The sequence below is a fragment of the Lissotriton helveticus genome, chromosome 4_1 (assembly GCF_964261635.1).
Source record: "Lissotriton helveticus chromosome 4_1, aLisHel1.1, whole genome shotgun sequence".
In the NCBI taxonomy this organism is placed as follows: Eukaryota; Metazoa; Chordata; class Amphibia; order Caudata; family Salamandridae; genus Lissotriton; species Lissotriton helveticus.
Window position 1 is genome coordinate 787,099,668 of NC_136063.1, and position 23,134 is coordinate 787,122,801.

The 23,134-nt window shown below is 46.2% G+C and overlaps 1 protein-coding gene across 1 annotated transcript in view; it reads right to left on the reverse strand.

The window, feature by feature from the left end:
- Positions 1–7,687: 7,687 nt before the first annotated feature.
- Positions 7,688–23,134, reverse strand: part of CABLES1 (Cdk5 and Abl enzyme substrate 1) — a 586,999-nt gene continuing 571,552 nt past the window's right edge. Inside the window, exons 9-10 of the mRNA XM_078687424.1 lie at positions 13,046–13,253; positions 7,688–9,060 (exon numbers count right to left, since the gene is read on the reverse strand). Coding sequence (XP_078543550.1) covers positions 8,920–9,060; positions 13,046–13,253 — 349 coding nt within the window. The 3' untranslated portion in view covers positions 7,688–8,919. The remainder of the gene's footprint in view (positions 9,061–13,045; positions 13,254–23,134) is intronic.

Below are 23,134 nucleotides of genomic sequence, written 5' to 3' on the forward strand. Positions count from 1 at the left end.
CCTTTACCACACAGCCTTGCCCAAGCAGGTACATATTTGCACCTTTACCATTCAGTACTCTGTCATGCAGCTATTTTTCGGGGCTGGGTAAAGGTAAAGGGAGGTAAGGATGATTTAAGGATTTGGGATGGGTTGGTAAAGACATGTAAAGCTAATTTTAGGGTTCAGTGGTAAGTAGAGGTAAAGGGAGTTAAGGGTGAACTTAGGGTTCTGGGGTGGGTGGGTGAGGATAATTTCTGGGTTCGGGCTGAGGAGAGGTAAATGGAAGTAAGGGTGATAAGAGTTCAGGGGTAGGTAGAGGGAAAAGGAGGTAAGGATGAATTTAGGGTTCTGAGGAGGGGAGATATGGGTGATATTAGGGTTCAGGCTTGGGTAGAGGTAAAGGGAGATAAGGGTTAAACATAAACCTTCATAAAACACAACGCTTTGTATGATGAATAAATCATCCTCTAAATTATAAAAGAGGTCACCGACAAATAAGTAAATGTGACATAGCAGGAAATGTTAATTCAGAAAATACAGAAAAAATATATGATATGGCAAAAGTCTTAAATGGAGGTAGTATCAATGGAAGTGTCAGTCAGCCAAAATGTATGTTTTGGATAGTGGTCGCATGCGACAGAGTTTCGTTTTTGCTAACTGTTTGCATTCAGCTCTTGGAAATTCCAGGAAGCAAGAGTTTCAACACTGATGGCTAAGTTGTTGTACAAACAAAAGAAAACAAAAAAGTTCCACAACCCAAGTGCAAACAGCGCAGAACAATATTAATCACAAAATCCTTCAGTACTTGGTCCATGCTCTAGTGAAGAAAACAAACAAACAAACAAGCAAAGACAAAGGGAAGCAGACACACACTCACCAATGATAAGGAAGACAGTTAGAGTTACAATGAAGGCAATAATAATAGATAATAGGCAGGCAAATTTTTGATCTTTTTTTTTAGAAACAGATTGTCACAAGCGCCGTGCACGCGCTCTCTAAGGCGAGACCTAAAACAAACATTGGCAAAGCTAATCAGTCTCCCCGATGTGAGATCTATTGGCTTTCTCGATTTCTTTTAGCCATTTTGTAGAGCAGAATGACTGAAAGTAAAAGTAAAAAGCGCTGTGACACGGTCAACACTGACCCAGTCATAGAGCTTTTTAAAAAAAACGTATTATGCTCAAACTCCTCACATAATGTACAGCACTGTATTGGTAACCTGCTAGGTTTGTGCTATTTGAAAACAAAGACATACCAATTACACAGCAGTATCTTACTAAAATGATGCAACTGTCAAATAATATATCATGTGGTTACAAATCATACAAATGGCAAATAAAATATTATGTGGTTACAATGATGAATCTGGGTTAGACCATAATACCAAAACCAAGCAAGAAGAAAGCAATTTACGGATTGAAAGGAGTTGTCAGTTCAGGCGTTTTTTAACTGCTGCCGATGTGTGGAAATTTACAGCTATGTTAAATTAATAACAACACACTTTCTCTGAAGCCACTCCATGCTGATGGGTCAATAATTTCATATCCAGATGTATAGTTCCCATGAACCCAAGTGCACTAAAATTCATAACCGGAAACAGGTATAAAATCACGAGTGAGTTATGCCCACAGAGTTAGGGACCGGGAGCCAGGGTGCTGAAAAAGTAAATTCTGTAAATACTATTTAATGAATACCTTGTAATTGCTTGAAGCATTTGAAACGACATAAATGCAGCAGCAGTAAGACATTGCGCATCACCACATGATATAAATGTGGGTTGTTGACAAAATCAATTGCGCTCATGTGACTGACTTGGCAGGAGCTGTATGACTGAGGCCTGAGGAAAGCAAGCACGCGCAGTGCAATGGGGAACATCAAATGAAATGAGGGACAGTTGGAGGGGCCAACAAGACAGGGAAATTGGGGAGGGGCAGGAGGGGTCAGCAAAACAACAGAGAGCGGTGTAAGGGTGGACAGGAGGGGTCAAGAAGATGCCAGAGGGTGGTAGAAGGAGAAACACAATGACGTGCAGCGGAGGAGGTGGCCGGCTCAAGCAACAACGCAGGGGAAGGAGGTTGTAAAGCACATGCGGCTGATTCCCTGCAGTGCTTTGGTGTGTGTGCCAAATCCAGAGAATTGAAAACAAAATCCTCCCAGAGCCGTCTGAAGCAAGGGAGGCCAACAAAATGAAACTAGCTGCAGCAGACCAATAAAAGCAAGAGAAAGTAGAGGGATGAACAAGCCTACCAATGGTAAGTAACAGAAAGGAGAGTCTCGAGTGAGCCTACCAATTGCAGGTAATGAGTGGGCTCTAAGCTCCTTTTTAGATAAAAAAAAAAAAAAGAATACACTCATAAGAAACATTGCATGCACTGTCTCAGGCAAGACCTAACAAGCATTTACAATGCAATGGTTTTGCCTTTGTTAAAGTTAGAGCTATTGGCATTGCTCTTGACATTATTTTTATTTATGTTTTTTTTAACATAAATAAATGGCATTGTCATTTACAATGCCACTAGCTTTATATCTCGCAAATGACACACACAAACACACACAGAGCCCCCCACACACACACCCACACAGAGCCCCCCACACACACAGCCACACAGAGCCCCCCACACACACAGCCACACAGAGCCCCCACACACACAGCCACACAAAGCCCCCCACACACACAGCCACACAAAGCTTCCTACACACACAGCCACACAGAAGAAGTCCACATTTGTAAAGCGCACAATCACCCGTAAGGGTCTCTAGGCGCTGGGGGCCGTCGGGAAGATTAAGCGAGCTATTGCCCAGAGTCACATGGTGCTGGGCTAACCTGCCGCCGGAGCCGGGGATCGAACCGTGGTCCCCAGATTCCAGCGTCAGTCACCCTGGCCGCGGCGCCACACCAGAGCCCTCCACACACACCCACACAGCACAAGCGGGCAACAGGGGCACACGGAGGCACAAGCAGGCAACAGGGGCACACGGAGGCACAAGCAGGCAACAGGGGCACACGGAGGCACAAGCAGGCAACAGGGGCACACGGAGGCACAAGCAGGCAACAGGGGCACACGGAGGCACAAGCAGGCAACAGGGGCACACAGAGGCACAAGCAGGCAACAGGGGCACACAGAGGCACAAGCAGGCAACAGGGGCACGAAAACAGAGGCACAAGCAGGCAACAGGGGCACGAAAACGGAGGCACAAGCAGGCAACAGGGGTGAGTGAGCGACTCCGTCAGAATAGAGGAGCCTGCAGTTGGACAGAAGTTGCTGACTGACAACTAAACAGTACGAGAGGAGGTTTTGGCACGCTTAAGGTTAAGTTGTTGACAAGAATTTCGGAAAAGACTCAACATCATTTTGCTTTTCACTGGTTGGGGGTTGTGCACGCTGCCTCCTACAGTTAGGACATTTGTACTACAGCCTGCACATGATGATTGGAGGTTTGGTGTGCTAGTAAACTTGTCCTCACCCGGAAGAGACACTTTAAGCCGTGGATGCTTTCACGCACTGTGAGCAGGGCTCACCGGTGGCACATGCTCGGAGCCTCTCAGACGCTTCTCTTTTGCTCACGATGAACTCCCTGTGGAAGGGCCTTGCATGGAGTTTCGTTTCGGAAAGGCTGGGCCTTTCCTGGTGCGAAGACAATGCAGCCTTGCTCGGGGGTGAAGGGAGCCCGCGGCCTTTTGTTGTCATGCATATCTCGCCTGGTGGGGGTCTGTTGGCTGCCATCGCCCCGCCCCCGCCTTGTGCAGGGTTTCGCATACCCCAATCCGACCCCCCACAACAACAACCTGTACAACGAGGACCCGTGCCATCTACAGCAGCCGGCATGCCTGCGCACTGTAACATTTATATAGCGCTTATAACTATGGGGGGCGCAGATACACCGTCCGCAACCAAGTATTAATCGGAATGCACTTAAGAAGCAGACAGCTGACTTCTCGCTACCCTCACTCAACCCGCTCGAGAAGAAGGAATACAAAACTCAAATCAGGGTCCATTTCTTTTACAACCTGTGCGCTGGCATCACCAACATCTGCGCTCATTCGCCCCGCTGGGGGGAGCCCTGCAAGGGGGGCAACGGGGCAAGGGACTTTTGAAAACTAGCACAAACTACCAGAAAGGTTTGCCCCGTGTTGGCACACACGGCGCCTCCGGAAAAGAATATTCAGCACCAGCTGTCCTTAAAACTTAGCAAAAAATGCAAGCAACTTAGCAGCATAATAGACCACGCCGGCGGACTTACATTCGTCGGTCCTGCGGCTTCAACTGCCGGTGCATGGCCAGAGAAAATCCGAAGTAGCTGCCGAGGTCGCCTGTCTTGCGGATGGCGTTGTCCGTGTCCAGGTTGAAAGCGCACACCCAGGCGCACAGGGACAGGAGGTGCAGGGTCAGGTGGAAGAGCATCGCCCTGCTAGCGGCAGCCATGGCTGGGGGTCGTTCAGTCAGCGCCGGTCGGGATCCTGCACCTTGCTCTGTGCCTGCGCTCCCTCCCTCTGCTCAGCTCCCGCGATGCTCCGCCCTCGGGTCTCCTCCCTCGCTCGGGTCCCTGCCTGCCACGCTCTGAATGGTGTCCTTGTTCTCTCCAGAGACTCCTCCAGCTTTTAACAAGTACTAGCTGCGCAGTCCGTAAGCCCGCCTCCTGCCCCTCTCCAGAGCCCTGCTGCCGCTGGCCTTTGAAACCATGGCGGCAATTACTGAAACCACCATCACGTTCAGACACCATCCTTCTTAACGCCATCTCCATTACACTTAAAACGCCAGTCACAGACTCGGTGTAAAAACCTATCCAGGTTGACAACTCGTTTAAGTGTTTAGCCCTCTTGCTGCACCAAGTGACGTCACAGCCATTTTCAGTAGTACAATTGCAGAACTTAGCCCCATGTCCACCGTACCAATTTAAGACACATTCCCTCTGCCTGCAGCATTTGTTGTCAACCCCCAACCCCAAAATGATCCCCCTCACTTGTGCAGTATCCAAGTGAGACCCACAACACTTACAACGGAATCAGAGGTCGCTAGAATTTATCGTTTGAAAATTCGACTTGCAGGCATATCGCTGTAAATGAAAATGACACGTTTCCTGATGAGAACCATGTCGATGGTTACATAATCTACTTCACGTTAATGCACGGTTCAAGTTGAACGAATAACTGCACAAAAAAGGTGCACCTACTACAACACTTGTAATAACGGTTAGAAATATATAACGTGAGCAGCAGTGGGAAAAAGACAGCGCTGACAGACTTCCGTGTGCTGCAATGTAAACGCTTTAAATAAACACTGTCTGGGTAAAACAAGTTCAGCTCGGAATTCTGCTGCTTCTGTCTGCATGTGTAAGGAGGCGAATGCTTTCTGAAGACGGCCACAGTGCAGGACTGTACACACTGCCATGGGTTTTTAAAAATTGCACAACGCATGGAGTGGCCGGCAGCCATGTGGTTGGGTTAATCTGCTGCCTGTCATGCATGGGCGTGAGGCGGGCGAAGGGGCGGGACAAACCAGGTGACAGCGGCACTAGGAAGCAGCACTGTGACACCTGAACACAGAGGGTAGCCACTGGTTTTGATCTAGCTGCCAAGAACCGGTTCCCCTCCCAGATGTCACGAGGCCCCGCTCCCTGCCCAGTCGCTTGTGAGCGGACTCTGCGTCCTGGGACCGCTCCAGTTTTCTGTCTTTTGGGAACGAGTTTGGGAGTGCAGAGATGCTGAACGCTGTGTTCGGAAGGGACCGCTTCTCCTACGAAAGGGTGCACGCACAGGAGAAGGTAGGGGAAGAACTTCAACTATTGCATGTTGTATTTGTGCAGCTTTCTTGGAGTGAATCGGTTAGCTGGGTGTCGGATTGCAGCATGTAACAATGCCCTACTCCTCGCAGCTACCTGCAATCGATATTATGGTTTGTAAGTAATCCTGTTTCTGTCAAGTTTCATTGAAATGCCGCCCCCGTGCTGTCTGTTGCTCCCTGTGCGTGGTTCCCGGGCGGAGACGCTACAAGCAGTTCAGCGGGATGCAGCGGCTGTCTAGTTTCGAAACTCTAATAATAAGCACCGGCAGCCTCACAGTGATGCAGGCGTTTGTTTACACGCGTGACTGAGGGGAGGAGCTGTGTCATCACTCACTGCTGGGAGGGGGCGGGAAAGGGGAAGGAGAGACACAGAAGACGGCCGGAGCAGGAAGGCGGGTGCCGGCAATGCCGGAACAGATTCGGGGGCGTTCCCGGCTTTCGGCTGACGTCGCGTGACGTCGGCAAAAGCCAAAGAATGTCGGGAACGCCCCCGAATCTGGTCCGGCATTGACGGACAGGCCCCTCGTCCAATGGCTAGGCTCCATCTATGGAGCCAGCCAATAAATGACGAGGGCCGACCCAAACCCCACTACAGTTCTCATCAGGTTTTCGCCTGCGCGAAAAAGATGCGCAGAGCGCATCTTTTCGCCAGGCAAAACCTAAAAAGGACTATAGTTTTGTGGATGAGACCGAAAAGAGGTGCCACAGAACTATTATTCTATATGCACTTTAAAATCTCATTTGCATCTTTTAAACTCCCCAATAGGAGTCCGAATTTCATGACATAGACCTACGGAGAAGGTTCACATATCCTTAAATAAGTGAAGGTGTTTTAATGTTAATTTGTGTCATCTTTGCTTTAGACATTTTTATGACTGCATCTGAATAATGATTTTTTTAAATTAAATAATAATGTAATCTTTATTATGTTTAAAAATATTTCTACAAGTCCTTGCGAAAGTTGCTGAAAGCATGTAAACTCCAGAGCCTACTCCACTTGAGTTACAAAAACTAACACGCATTTGCAATGAAACAGGTCTCGCATCAGCAGTAAACATGCAGTGTTGTGAGGGTGCAGTACCACGGTCTGTCACTAGGTGTCCTGTGGGACCTCTTTTGGCCACATATGGTACTGCACCCTGAAACGTGGCCAAGGAAAGGATATGGTGCAGTAGTAGAGCTGACCACTGGGGAGCTGGGGGTGCTAGTTTGAGTCCGATGTCAGCCTGATTGTTTAATTCCCCTGAGTAGGTGTGCTATATAAAGAAATGCTAGAAGTGTAAAATAACACAAGAATGCAATGCTCAGGGGGCGGGCAAGCAGTGTCATGAGAAAAACTGCATGGGCCTGGAGCAGTGTTGTGGGAGGGGTAAGGGGAGGCACGGGCAAGCAGTGTCTGAGCAAAACCGCAGTGGCCTTGGATGGGCGGTGGGTGCCTGGAGCAGTGTTTGGGGAGGGAAGGGGAGATTAAGGGACAGACTGCAAGCAAATTAAGCCACAGGATCATTGCACAATTAAACAGAACACTTACAAAACAAAGACGCAGCCCCCCCCCCCCAAAAATAATTCTCTAAAAGAGGAAATTACCTCAAAGGTAAGAACGCATGTAAGAGGGCCAGTCCGCATGGGAGGATACAAATTTCCAAAAGGAGGCACTACTAAGTGTATTGACCAATGAAACGCAAGCATTTCTGAAGGACAGCAACAGGAACCAATAAAAAGAAGGCCCTTTTCCCAAGCCCATATCCTAGATACAACATGTCTCGCAGAGACAGTGCAAGTGCTGCCTAGGCGAGACCTAAAAATTAGCCCTTTATTCTAGTATACTGTGTAACTAAGTGTATTTGCCACTGAAACTGTTAGAACGGATATTTATGGAGAAATATAAAAATATATTTGCTAGAGACAACAAAAAAGCATAGTCTGAATAAAGATCTTTATATTCCCACGATTCATTTGAAGGTTTACATATTTTTGCTTAAACATTGTTTTTACAGTAACTAGTGCAGGATCTCCTTGAATTATGCAATACAATGAAATAGCCCATTTGGTTCGCTAAGCCTTCCCGGTCTGCTAGAATCGCAATACATTTCTGACGCATGGGTCTGCATTATTTCCAGCCTCAAAGGAGCTTATAGTCTGTTGCGTAGCTCTTTTCTCAGCTTCTTAACATACTGTCGGACACACTGCACAATAAATGTGCTAGGTATGCACTCTAACATAGAGCACAATAATACAACACTGTGCAATTCTAACCATCCCCACAGTGGAAAAGTGCAATGGTTAAAAATGTACACATAAAATAAGACATTACAAAATCAAATTAACAATCCCACTTCTTTAAACTTTCAGTTGCATCTCTGAAATGTATATTTTTAGTCCAGTCCTTTTTTTTGTAGTGTGTTCAGCTGGAAAAGTGAGATGTTAAAACAAAAAGTCTTTAATTTAGGCAAACGTAGTGCACGCAATGACGCAGTGTGTCACTTTTTCCAGAAAGTAAGGCCCGTTCTCTGATTTTTGCCTTACATCTTGCTTGTCTGGTTCCCTGGCCACAGGAACATATTTGATGTTTTCCGGGGAAATCCGATGTTCCTTAGTTGGTCGCATCCAAGGCTATTGCCTGGAAATGCTTTGCTGTAGCACCGACCCTGCAAGAAGGTACCATCTGAAGTAGGAGGAAGATCTAAACTTGGGGTCACTAACTTCATTGGGAACCAAATCAGCTGTGGTACCCTAAAAAAGGAATCTATAGCCTCTGCCACGGGAACAATTGCACTTTTAAGAGCCGGTATAAAAATAGATTGGCACACACTGTTAGCAAGCTGCAGGTCGCTCCTTGGGAGCATGTTCATAAAGTGGGGTCTCTGTTTTTGCTCCGTTGGTCCTTTTGGTTCAAGATCTGTTTCACCACCGAAGCCACTTATTCAAGTCAATTTGCACCATGCCTTGGTTTCCCTCCTGTACCACAACGCTCACGGCGAGGAAGCCTCGCTTTCGAGTCTGGTTTCCGGAGCAAAGGTGGTTATGATTAAAACACAAAAGCATGGTCTATTTCCAAGTCTTGATTTAAATTTCCAGTAGTAACTGCTGCCTCCTAGATTCCAGTGAAGCCAGCAGTCTGCAAGGATACCCCTCCTACGAAGGGTGGCCTGTGCTAGGAGCTCTGGGTTAGGCGTCTGTAATGCGGCATCACTTCATGCTCCGGCAGGTGAAGGGCAAACTCCAGGGCCACCAGCACCGGGAACTCAAAAGCCATCAGTTCCCGTCTGTTCAAGCGGAACTTTTCTTCCAGTTTCTGTAAAATAAATACATCTTTAGAATACTAGGTAATCAACTTTACTTTTCACTCCAGCCTAAGATATGAGATGCAGATGTGTTGGCAAGGTTACTATCCAACATCCGTCCCTCACCTATTCAGCATTATCATTACATACTCTCCTTCCTTCACCTGTTCATCACCACCCTCACATACTCTCACCCCTGCCATCTGTACTCAAGAGGACAACACACCTTTGCCCGTGTCCTCATATCCCATATGCACTCGCCTCAAGACATCCCACAACCAGCACGTACCATGCCCTTACCTTACTGCGCCTCTTCCCCCTCCCACACCTTTGCTAGTTACAGCATTTCCCATCTACCTCCCTCTATTTAAATTTCACTCCCCATCTGACACACACATGGGCTCTTCTCCTGTAAACAGTCCCTTACAAAGGCAGGTCCCAGCTCTACTGTCTACCTGCTCTTGCAGTCCAGCTCTATTCATCTCTGAGGCAGTGAAAGAGTAGTACAAGGTAGGTGTGGAAACTGTGGGCAGTGGGTGAGAGTACGCAGAAGGCAATATCAGGGACAGAGATGAGGCGAACTAACAACAAAAAAGGGGAGGGGTGGGGACAGACTACAAATGTAGCCCATTTGGGAGGTAAAAGAGCCATGCTCTGAATGGAAGGAGCTGGTTAAGAGGAAATGCGCTTGAGCTTGAACTTTCAGGAGCACACACATGACACTGTAATGCTATTTAAGTGTCTTATATAACTAGATAATTTATGGTGTTGTCTCGGGCAGCAGAACAGATGAAAGGAGGGCAGGCATTAACCTACATATATTTTTAGGCCTTTCTTGACAGTGCAACTGTCACTTCACCTTTTAGCCTACACCAATATTATTCTACTGTTCTGAGCTGCCACACAATTACATATCCATTCACGTGCTAACTACTTGTATTGCTTCACATGACCATGCAACATTCCTTTAAAGGCAGACCTATTGGCATTGCCATTTTTTTTTTGCTGCTGGTAAAGTTCTTAAGAATTACCCAAATGTGTTAATTTTTTATGTTATACTAAGTTTCTATTTTTACTATGATGCTTTGCAATGGCACTGCTTTTTAAAGGAAATGTCTTTAGTAATTGTTTCTGCTACTTAAAACCTGTGATAATCAGATTTTCGAGATCAACCAAAATAATTTGCTGGCCAGAAGGTTAAGTGACAATATTCCTGAACACAATGGATCTCCCTGCACAAGGAAGCAATACCTTGTGTCCAGCTGTGGTCGTGAATACTGCTAGGTAAAAAGATAGCATCCAACGATGGTAAATATTGTGGACACAGGTGGCGTATCCAGCTAACCCACTATAGCTATCATCTTCATGTGAATGAAATTCCACCACCTCATCGATGGCGGGTAGTGCCGAACTGGTATTATGTACTGTTGTATATTTGTGCTTCATTCAAAATGGCTACTTGGTGTCAGTAGTCCTTTCTTAGTGTTTTCATCTTCCCAATCTCCTGTACCATGTAGTAACAGAGTCTAGACTAGCCAGGAAAAGTTCAAGCTTTTTGGTGGTCCAATTACAAATGGTATAGGATGGGGCTGCCAGTATGTAGGAGGGTCCAGAAGATCCCACTCCACACAGGCAGCCTCTACCATGTGGACGATAAATGTAATGCAGTGAGGGCCTGGGTCTAGCCTCACTGAAGCCTCCAATTACTAGACACTATGCCATCTCCCTAGTCGGGAAAATAAACCTATTGTCCTACATTATCGCTTCAGATTGCCTTAGGGTCAGAAAGAATATTAGAACTCCTTAAACAAGATGGCTGAATGCCCTCACTTTAAAAGAAAGATGAAATACACACTGTTTATGAAAAGTACATGTGCTGCTTCTGACCAAATTCATCTTCAGAACAGTCAGAGCACAATGTCCACCATACAGCAGTTGTCAGGATGGTCAGGGCACTTCGCTTTTTTTCTTCGCTGACTAAATGTATGGTCGCCCAGCGTCTGTACTGATAGAGGGCTGCAAGAGCGTGTCCAGGATACAGATTTGGGACTCCACTCACAAAGATACCCACATCAAAAATGTTGAGCATGGAATGCAGACAATGGGGGCCAGAGTGTTTGCTCCATTTTACAAGATGGATCACAAGTACTGATATACTGAAAAAGATGATATTTCTCAATATTATGTCCATAAACTGGAAGCAAGCACACTCCACTGACAGTGTCTACTCAGATTACTAAAGTATATTGGGTAATATTCTGGAGAAGCAGGAAAGGTTTTATGAATCATACATATTAAAGTAATACTGCTCAGCAGATATATTTAATAAATGAACCCACTAGTAAATCTAAACATGGAAATAGAAGAGGGGTACAGTATTTCACTTTTGTGATTCTCATATAGAAGTAGCCAGGCTAATGATCTCATCAGAACAGAAAAAGGATCAGAGGGTCATTTTGGTGATACAAGGAGAGGATTGGGTGACTCTGCAATAGAAAAGCTTGCATCAAGTAACAAAAGCACATCACACAAAGGCTAAAATTACAAATAGTGTGGGGATGCTAAGTGAAGCCAGTGCCTTGTCTTTACTTGCCTTGTCACATGCTAGGTGACCATTATGCATGTACTGTAAAAGCAGGGCCACTAAAATGTTGGTATTCCGTGGCTGTGGCAGGTTCCGCATGATTATGGATGTTTCGCAATTGCCACATAACCCACCATCTCCAGTATAATTTTCCGAGTCACAACAATGTTTCTAACTCAAATGGATTAAAATGTATTAAAAATGTAGTGCAGTGGAATGCAAATGCTGATTCGCCACCTTTCTTTCAGTCACGTATTGCTGTATTTGGGTGTTAAACAAATAAACCTTTACCCAGGCATTGTAAACGTGTGAAAATGTCAAAATAACGAAATTATGCTATTACACCACATATTTGCTTTTTCTTGCTGCATAATTTAGTCAACCCTGACGCATAATTCCAGTGGCCCCAGGTAAAAGGGAAACCTATTCAGCTAAGGACTATACATGCGGGTCGTAGGTCAAGCACGACTTGCAAACATGGTGACAGAAACAAAAAACACCTTATTTGTAATATAGAATAGATGCACAAAGAAACCACCACACATATGATAATTATGACAATTTGACATTATAAAACAAACCAATAAAAATTCTGCAAATTCAGTAGTGCCTGTTTTGGAAAAAATGCTGGCACTACATAGAACCCACAAATGCACGTGCCCCAGTACTTATGCCCGAGTCTAGCCTAGTGCAGAGCAGGTTACTTTAAGTCAGGGCCAGTGCAATTATGTGGCAGGAGAGGGCCAAATTATGTGTCACTGCTCATTAAATTATGCTGCAAAAAAAGACAAGTTATGCCATGTAATGAGGCACATTTTGTGATGGTATAAATTTATTTTTTTCTCATTTTTACACTTGAAAGCACTGTCTGGGCATTGGTAACAGCTCATTAGTACCAGTTTAACAACCAAATATAGCAATAAGCAACCGAAAGGTGACCATTCAACCTTTGCAAAGTGCCTTCTACTGCACGGCAACACACGTTGCTGCATTTTTAGTAGCTTTTAAACCGTTTGAGCTAGAAACTTTTTTTATGTTAAAATTTGCAGATTATGCAGCAGATGATGATTATGTGGCAACTGCAGCAAATCCATAACTATGCGAAAAACACAGCAGCCTCACAATCGATAATTCTAGGTGCCCTACTTTTAGTGCAGTCCTGTCAAAAGCAAGGGGGAAAAGTAATTCAGTCTATTAAATTGCAACCACTTGTCAGGTTCTCCCTGTTTCCAAATTCCATCAACCCTTATCTTTATTCCTGTTCAGCGCCCATTCAACCGTTAAACGCAATTTGCAGCACAGCGAGCTGAGGTAAGGACGACGATTAAGGTCATGGCGAATGAAGACGTTATTTTCCGTCACTGTTAACACCCCTTCCGTCAACCTCCAATGACAATCCCTCAGCCACTTACGTCGATAAGATGCTTAACCTCATGCTTTCTGAGGTCGCTGCCTATCTTAGCTGCTAATAGGACGCAGGCTCCGGCGCACAGTTTTCGGTTCTGCTTGTTCAGCTTCCCCTTGAGAGCCAGCTTTTCGAAGTAGACAAATGCCATGGCCACTGTGGGCTCCTCGTAACCACACTCATCCTGGGCGAGCTTACGGATGTCACGTTTGAGGCTAAAGGGACGACAAAACACAAACAAATTATTACACTTTTTGTTGACCCAGAACAAGTCCCTGAACACTTTATTCCAACATACCTCAAATAATCATCAATGAGGAAAAAACACACTTAGGCCCTGATTTGAAGTTGGCCACGAAAACTCCAGCAATTTGTGAAAGAAGCAAAATATTCTCTTGCAGATATCCCCCACCAGTGAAAAATCCTTTGGTGGGATTGCCTTCAATAAAAAGGGTGGTATGGAGAAGTTAACTCAGCCGGAAGATTCTCCGCCAGCGAGACTGATCCACCATAGAGTTGACCACTTCTTCCTCAAATTGGAGGATTTTTACTTTACAGCCCAACTCTACACAAATCTCCAAGTCTAAACTCAATAGTGTAAGACCGCAAATGTGTGTCTATGAAAATCCATCATAGTCTTGCTCAAACGGATATTCTGTCCGCCGTAATCTAAATCCAATAGGATATTATGGGATTGAGATTTCAGCGGACAGTATAGCCGTCCCCATTGTGACGGAGTAACCTGTACGCACATATATAAATAAGGCCCAATGTTCTACACTAAACACCACCAGCTAAACATAATCCCATCAACAATGGTTCATTTCCTCACACTATGAAGGTGGGCACATATACAGATAATATTCACATGCATTTTTATTTGTGATCAGGATATTGATCAATTCATTATGAATGAAGGATAGAGCACCTAAATAAATATAACCTCAGCTGCTAAAAGAAACATAGCTAGACAGTGGGGGGCAACGAGGCCTCCGAGACTTGGCACATGGAAGACAGACATGGACTGGTGCATTCTCCAGGAGAAAACTGTATGTGGCACGTGGATGCCCACGAAAATGGACTGAAGTTTGGTCCAACTGGAATGAGTACAGGGGTAACATATGTGATCCCCCGCAAGATGTATCGGTTGACTAACCGCTCGCATTGTAAATTGATATGTGCTGCACTGTTGTGATTATTTGTACATGAATAATGTATTTTCTGCCTTATGTCTCCCGAAATGCACACTTGTATATAATGCATCATTAATGTGTTGACCGTCAAACCTTTATTTAGGTTAATAAAAAGATATTTTTTAAAAAAAGGCTGAATTATGCATAGCAGTGCATGCGTCATCGCGCATGTGTCATAACATTTGTAAAAACAGTAGCAAAGCACATTTAAAAAAAAAAATAAGGCGCAGCCCAGCAGCAGATTGCAGCTGCAGGGCTCCCCAAAAAATACATTTATCATTTCATTTTTTAAAGAACAAGATGTGAGGCAGGGAAGCACAACTGGGGGGACAGTGGTGGGGGAGAGACTAGGGTAATTGCCAATATGCAACAGACGCATCTGGGGCTTAGAGCAAGGGAGGGGTGGGGAAACCAACAGATATGAGCGAGTGGGAGAGCCACATAGTGGGGGGGCAAACATTTCAGTCTGGAATCTGCAAACGAGAAGAGAACAAGAACATACACTCGCATAAAGTGCTTCAAGAAAAAGAGAAAAAAAGCAGTTCCCTGAATGTGAGCAGTGGAAGAATACAAGCCATCCAATCAAAAATTAGTAAAGAAGCTATGTTCCAAGCGACGAACAAACACAAGAAGGGGAAGGGACGTCATTAAATAAAAAGTAAACAAAGAAAGTGGCAAGTATGTAAGTTCCAAGTGCAATTTAAGAACGGATATTGTCCACAATAGGTCTTCAACAACAGAAAGCTTAAAGATCTCTGTAGGTGAGACCTAAAAAACAAACCAGTGTGTCCCCGGTGAGCAGTTGCAACACACTGAATACAGATACACTCATACTCTACACTGAATTCATTTGATTAAAACTTAATTAAATGCATGCTATTTCAAAACTAGCAAGATGGAATCATTTACCAATTAAATATATTTGGTTGTTGTCCTCATTAACTTCCTCTTTCCAATACCATCCAAATATTTTGCATTATAAAAACAGAAATATTAAGTACAGTGTACTAATAGTAAAACCTTAATAAAATATGTCGTAGTACAAAATACATCAAATGCAATAAAACCATGATAAAATACATTGTGATACAAAATACATCAAACACAGCCACAGATATCGCCTTCCTTAGAAACTTGGAAACCTATATCCTGTGGAATTTGGTTGTAGCTTCAATTATCGTTCACCCTCTGGGCCCTACCTCTAAATGCCCCACATTTGGTCTAAAAACTTTGCCACCGCACAGGCAAACAGTGACCTAGCATCAGACTTCATGATCCTCATGGCAATTCTATAATTATCAGTTCCAACAGCTTGCAAATCAGAGTAAGCCAATTTTTCTCCGGCATCACATATAATGAACAGGCAAACATTACGTGGGCCAGGGTCTCTTGGTGATTTTTACTGCCTAGACAACAATGTGTGGCCTCATTCCTGCTGTTCCATTTGCTTGTAAAATCATTCATAGGCAGGGTGCCAAACATAAACAGCGTGTATAATTTTCTATCCCTGGGGTGTTCTATAAAATTTAAATAACCTACCAACGAACGATCTAATTTATGAGCTATGAAATCTAGAGTAAGCTTCCCCCAGACCCTACTGCTCAATTTCTCCTGAGTTACACACCCCCAGTAGGCATTCTTCACATCACATTTCCGGGGGAGCAAGGTGGGGTCATTGACTTCCCATCCCAATGGCTATAAGCATGTTCTTAACACCTCTCAGCCAGCTGATTTTGTTAGCTGTACCCCTACATTTTACATTCTCCAAAGCACGTGCATATGGCAATAGTTCAGGGATCATCATAATCCTAAGCTAAAACAGCAAAGGGCACAATCTTTCTTTGGAGACAAGGGAGTGTCTGCCCCTGAGCGGTAGAAGAGGAGTACTCTGGGGTAACATTCCTAGGCTTCGTAGAAATATAAAATCTAGACTACTAAACTCCTCTATGTGTTCCAAGCCCCATAATTCTGCTCCATACATCACAGAGCTCAACACTTTCTCATATACTTGCAAGGCCGGCCCAATCAGCTTGGTGTGAGATAGGCGGTGTTCTCTCCCTAAAACCCCAGACAACTGCTTGTGCTTCAGGACCATCTTAGAAATATGGGATTTCCATGTCAAATAGGCTGATAACTTTAGGCCTAGATAGTCAAAGTCGCTGACCCTCTCATGCTGTATACCTCCAAGCCTAGGGCAGCCCCGATAGGATTTCTGAGGGTTCAGGGCCATAAATTCGGTTTTAGTTGTGTTAATTATTAAATCTTTGGAATAATTTATCAAAATGTAGGCATCCGAAATGATGTTAGTGGCTGTTGGTTAATTTCTTGTCAAAGGTAGTTCATAATTTCATGCTTTACATCCTTTACCCCAGTGCAAAGATTCTCAGTACAGCTGTTAGTAGCTTCTTGTTAGTCTTTAAACCACTGGATTATGTTGATAATTTTGCTTATAATTAACATAGGTTGAGTCCTCCTGGAGTGTTTAGGGTCGGTCAATAATAGTTTCTTCGGTTGAACTGCAAGGAATCGCTCTAGGAAATGTTGTAACTTGAGCTTGTGTGCATATTTGAGTAGAACTGTAAAGTGGTGATTCGAGGCTGACTAACTTAATTTGCAACCCGAGTGGTTCAGCCGTTGTAGGCATTTGGACATGCATTACTGCACGTGATAAACAAGCTACATGCGTGAACAAGAACTTTCTTTTAAAAAGTGCTTTTGGTTTAGGCACAAGACTTGGTATATCCTGAAAGATAAGGCATGTTAGGAAGACGATGAATAAAGCAGTAATGTCCTGATTATTCACCGAGTCTTAATGACTCATGGCGAGCGGGACTTGGAGTTTGAGCCGGGATGTTTCATGAGCCCATAATGCAGACTTCCTATACTGTACCAGATCTTTGTGTCCAGGATACGTGGAAAAGTAACAGAAATAGACCAGATTAAATTGATCAGGTTGCTATCATCTTTTGCGGTCTTGAAGAAGGTCCCCATATGACAAGTTTCAAGGGACCGAAACATCGACTTCTTGAGTTTCACCCATATCATGTTGGACTGTACAAAATAAAATGTCTATATCGTTGGATTTCTAAAAAAATCTTCTTGTCCCATGGGGGGGACCTTTTGTACATATTGTAAATAGTATCAATGTAATATAGGATTGGCTCTCTTGCTTGCATGTACACAGTGCTGTCACTTGGCGCGCCTCCATTGTGGATATCAGTAGGGGCAGCACCACACACCTAGAAAGCAACTATTCTGAGGTAGAGCTGGGGGTAGACGCATGCCTTGTTCAAGATACAGCGCTCTCAGGTTTTCCAAATCCAAGCAGTATAGGCATATCCATTCCATGGGAGAGCATTGAATGCTGGTACTTGTAGTCCTGACATGCAAGAAACTACTCATACAAAGAGCTAGAAAGTGGGCACTCTGAATTCAGTCCTAGGTCTAGCAGTCTGCTTTGGGCATCACAGAACCACAAAGATTAACTCCAGGAAATGCATAAAAAGCATAAAAGAAATGCATTGTATACTTGAAGCAAGAGCATGCCTTGCATTTGTGAAACAGACTCTCATAACATGCTGCAAAAAGCGAAGCGATAATTAGCTTATTACAGAGAATAATAGCGATAATTAGCTACTTACAACGAATAGTAGTTTCTTCTGTTTAGAAGCAAAACACCTGCAAATAAAATGCTAGCCAGGCAGAGGCAGTGTTAAATAATTTGCTGTGATTAAAGCAAAAGAGATTCTTTGCCTACACTGATAGGGGTAAGAGGAAGACAGTGTGGTCCTAAATCTTTTCAAATGTGAAAGATTAGGTTATTTTGCGAGCCAAGGTGACAGGTACTAACGACTAAGCAGCAGCTGCAGCCAAGGTACGGGTGATCCACTGCATGGTCAAAATCACCCCGTTGCAAAAATTGTCGCCGCACCAGAGGCTTTATTTCATAATCATCCTACTATGCCCATGAAGAGAGCAGTACACACCAGATGATGTTCTGAGGTAAACCTAAGAGGAAAACTACAAATCCCAAGGTGCTTCTTCAAATGACTGTTTTTTACTGTGTAAAGAAGAACACGAATCTGTATGTGGGTGAGCACAGAGTGTCAGAAGAGGTGTGCCTTCTGGTAGGAGTTGTTTTACTTGTAACCAACATACTCTACTTATTTTGTCCCCTATACCTCTATGGTTTCCAACGCACTTCTGCTAGTTCCATGCCGTTGAATTCATCTACATAAAGTGCTTTAAGTGGAATTTGTGAAAAGGATAGGGAGAGATTCTTTTGAAATTAAAGGTTATTAAACATGATGCTTTTCTGTTGCACAACAACGGCTTGCTATTTAATTGAGAAAAAAGTGCGAGAGCAACCAACAATATTCCCAAAGATATCACCAGTGGTGATGGGCTCTGTTGGAAATGTTTCGAGTAGGTTTAATTTGGCCTACTACAACCACCACCCTGACCACATACTTAGCCAGCACTACCCTATCACCCCAGGTACCACCAGCACCATCACCACAACCACAACCACCAGCACCATAACCATCACCATCACCACACCTAATCACCACCCTACCATCACCACAAGCGCTACTATAGCCACCTCCCTAGGTCAGTGTGACTGCTCTGCCCCTTCGCAGCACCCCCACTAAGTGCTGCCCCCTGAGATCTCTGTTTGCATGGGTGTTCGAGGCCCTTCTCCACCCACCGGCTCCTGCCTGCGCCTCAAACCAGGTGGTCAGCGGGAGAACACTCTGCTCTTCTGCTGTTCTGCCTCTGCTTCTCTTGCCTCTTTCTGTTTGTGCCCTCTTTTTCCTTCGTTTCGCCCTTCTGTCACTTTTCACTTTTTCTCCTCACACTTTCCTTCGTTTTCCCCTGCTGTCCCTTCCCCTGGAGGTGTGTCCTTCCTGTTCCAGCCTCTCAGCTGACCCACCGTCCCCCTGATCCCTACTTAATGGCAAGTCTCTCTGCACCCATCTGCAACCAGCGCCAGGGGGACTGGCCCTCTGACGCACCACCACTACAACTTCCGCACGCTCCATGATCTCAATCCTGGACGCAACAACAACTGCCAGCTCTCGACACAGAAAAACAACCACAGCCCTCTCTCCTGTCTACACTGCTGCCGCACCTTCAACTACCTGAATACCCCAGGAGCATCTCCCAACCTACCGGACATCACTGCTCATAAACCACTCAATTGCATCCTCCTCACCGTACATTCCCTACACATAGAAATCTGGGACCTCCTCAACACCTACTCGCCCGACGTTGCCTTCCTCACGGAAACCTGGACCAATGCCAACTCTGTAACTGACATCACCGGGGCCATTCCCGACGGATACAAGATTTGAGACAGGACCATCTCATGCATCCAGGAGGAGGCATCGCCGTCATTCACAAAAGCACCCTCCGCATGACCACCCTCCTGGACGACAACGACCATCATGGAGCACCTCCACTGACAGGTCCTGACCAAGCTCAAAACGACTCTCCACGGAACCCTCATCTACAGGCAGCCCAGCTCTCGCGTTCCCTTTACCAACGCCATCACCGATCCCATCACACCCCAAGCCCTCTCATCCATGCACTACATCCTACTCGGAGACCTAAACTTCCACCTGGATAACCACGAAGACTCAAACACCGCCTCCCTCCTAGAGAACCTCGCCAACATAGGACTGAAAGAACTAGTCACCGCCCCCACGCACACAGCGGGACTCACATGACCCCGTCTTCACCAGAGAAAACTGCGTCTCCTACAGCCACACCACGGAACTCCTCTGGACAGATAACCACTGTATCCACTTCTAAAAAAATCCACAGTACACAAGCAAGCCCACAGTCTCCCCAGAAGAAGTTGGAACAAAGTCACTGAAGACCAGCTCACCTCCCTCCTTGTCAGCACCTCACCACTGACTAGGACATACGCAAACAGCGCAGCACGCTACCTCCATCGTTGGATCACCCACTTCGCTGACACACTCGTCCCCCCTCAAGAAAGCCACCTGAAGATACATCAAGAAAGCAAGCTGGTTCACCCCTACACTCCAAGAATCCAGACGCTCTTGCAGACGACTCGAATAGACATGGAGGAACAACAAAACCCCGGAAACACGCACCGCCTACAGAGCAGCCACCACTGCACACCACCAACTCATCAAATTCACAAGTATGAAATTAATCCAAGACAGAATCCTCACCAACGCACACAAAACCAAAGAGCTCTTCTACATCATCAAGGAATTCACCAAATCCTACAGACGTCCTACCCTCCCGAGACCTCTGTCGGCAACAGACTCAGTACTTTCTTCCTCCACAAGATCAAGATGATCTACGACAACTTTGACAAACAAGACCACCTCACCGCTCCAGCTCCCCCGTCAACCGACGCCACCCAAGAGACCCTGCTCAAATGGATCCCGCTCAAGACAGAAAACAACTTGAGGACCATGAAAAGCATCCACTCTGGAGCACCCTCAGACTCCTGCCAACATCACATCTTCCATAGAGCTGCCTCTGCTATCGCACCCGAACTATGACAGGTGATCAACTGCTCCTTCGAGACCACCACCTTCCCCGATGACTAGGAACATGCCGAAGTCAACCCCATCCTGAAGAAAGCCTCCGGAGAACTGATAGACCTCAAAAACTTCAGGCCCACCTCCCAGTTTCCCTTCGCAGCCAAGGTAATTGAAAAGGCCATCAACACCCAGCTAGCAAACTTCATTGAAGCTAACAAACGTCCTGGACATCTTCCAATCTGGATTCCAAAGCATCCACAGCACCGAGACTGCCCTACTTGCCACCACCGACGACATCCACTCCCTCCTGAACCAGGGCAAAACGGCAGCCCTCATCCTCCTGGACCTCGCAGCTGCATTTAACACCATCTCCCGCTGCACCCTAGCCTCCAGACTACACAACGCCGGCATCTACGGTAAGGCCCTCAACTAGATTTGCTCCTTCCTCACCGTCAAAACTCTGCGGGTCAGACTCCCTCCCTACCTCTCGGAACTGACAGACCAACTGTGGAGTGCCCCAGGCCTCCTCCTTCAGCCGCCCTCCCCTCTTCAAAGTCTACATGGCCCCCTCGCAACCATCGCCAGGATTCACTGGCGCAACATCGTCTCTTAGGCTGACAACACCCAGCTGCTCCTCTCGCTCACCAACGAACCCAACATCACCAGACAAAACCTCCCAGAAGGGATGAAAGCTGTTGCCACCTGGATGAAGAACAGCTTCCTGAAACTCAACTCAGAAAAGACAGAAGTCCTCTTCCTTGCCTCCACCCCCTCCGCATGGAATGACTCCTGGTGGCCCTCCGCCTTCGGAAATCCCCCCACCACGACGGACCACGCATGAAAACTCAGCATCATACTAGACTCATCGCTCACAATGAACTACCAGATGAACGCCATCTCCTCGACCTGCTTCAGCACCCTCTGCATGCTTTGAAAGACATTTTGATGGATCCCAACCGAATCCAGAAAAACTGCCATGCACGCACTCATCAGCAGCAGACTGGACTACGGCAACGCTCTCTATGCCGGAATCAACAAGAAACTCCTTTGCAAACTCCAGACTGTCCAGAACATCACAGCCAGACTGATCCTCGACATCCCCCGTCGCAGTCACATCATCCAACACCTTTGTGATCGCCACTGTCTTCCAATCGAAGGAAGAATAACCTTCAAACTCCTCACCCACGCATACAAGGCCCTTCACAATACTGGACCCACATACCTGAACAGCTGCCTCTCCTTCCACGTACCCAAAAGACACCTCCGATCTGCCCAGCTCTCACTGGCCACCGTCCCATGTAGCAGCAAGACTAGACGGGGAGGAGAGTCATTCTCCTACCTTGCAGCCAAAGCCTGGAACACCCTCCCCTCTACCTCCGGCAATCTTCCACATTGCCCCAGGTCATGACGGACCTCAATATCTGGCATTTTGGGTGACCCCAGCATTAAAAGGAGCTGCCCTCTTACCCACCAGCACCTTGAGACCCTCACAGGTGAGTAGTTGCGCTTTACCAACCCTGATTGATTGATTGACCGACCTAATAACCACCATCCTAACGGTCCAACCACCATCACCCCCACCACCGGCCTACCACCCTACCACCATCCTTTCCACTACCACAACCATTAGCCTAACCACCACCAATCACCAATCTCACCACCACCAGCCTAACACCATCATCACGACAACCATCTTCCCACCACCACCCTCCCACCAACCCCCTCACCTAACCAGGATCAATCTAACCACCACTATCACCCTAACCGGCCTATAACCACCACCCACACCACCACCATCCCCTACCACAACTGCCCTAAACCCCACCACCACAACCCTACCCTCTACCATCCTAACCACCACCCTGCCATCACTACCACCCTCCAACCTTCTTACCACCACCACCCCCAGCGTACCATCACTACCACCCTAACAACAAAACACCACCACCCTACCTTTACCACCACAATCATCATTCCATAACCACCACTACCATAACCACCACCACCATACCCGAACCCTAACCAACACCACTCTAGCCACTCCGACTGTAACCACCATCCTCACCACCCTCACTGCCACCACCCTCACCATCCCCACTGCCGTCTTGCTAGTTATTTTCATGAAACGTTTTGCCCTGGAGGGGGAAACTCATAAGACACCTTTGAGCCCAGGAAATCGACCCGCGAAGCAGCACGCACCCTGCACGAAGTAGCAGTGGTTGGAGGCCCGTGTCCGTGAGCAAGATCCAAGATGACGGCTGCCAGCAGACTAATGGACTGAAACGCCAGCGCGGACACAACTGCAGGTGAGGTGCCACGGAGCGCCTCCAGCACCGACACCCTTCAATCTGCCTCCACTCAGTGAGCCCCCACCTGAGA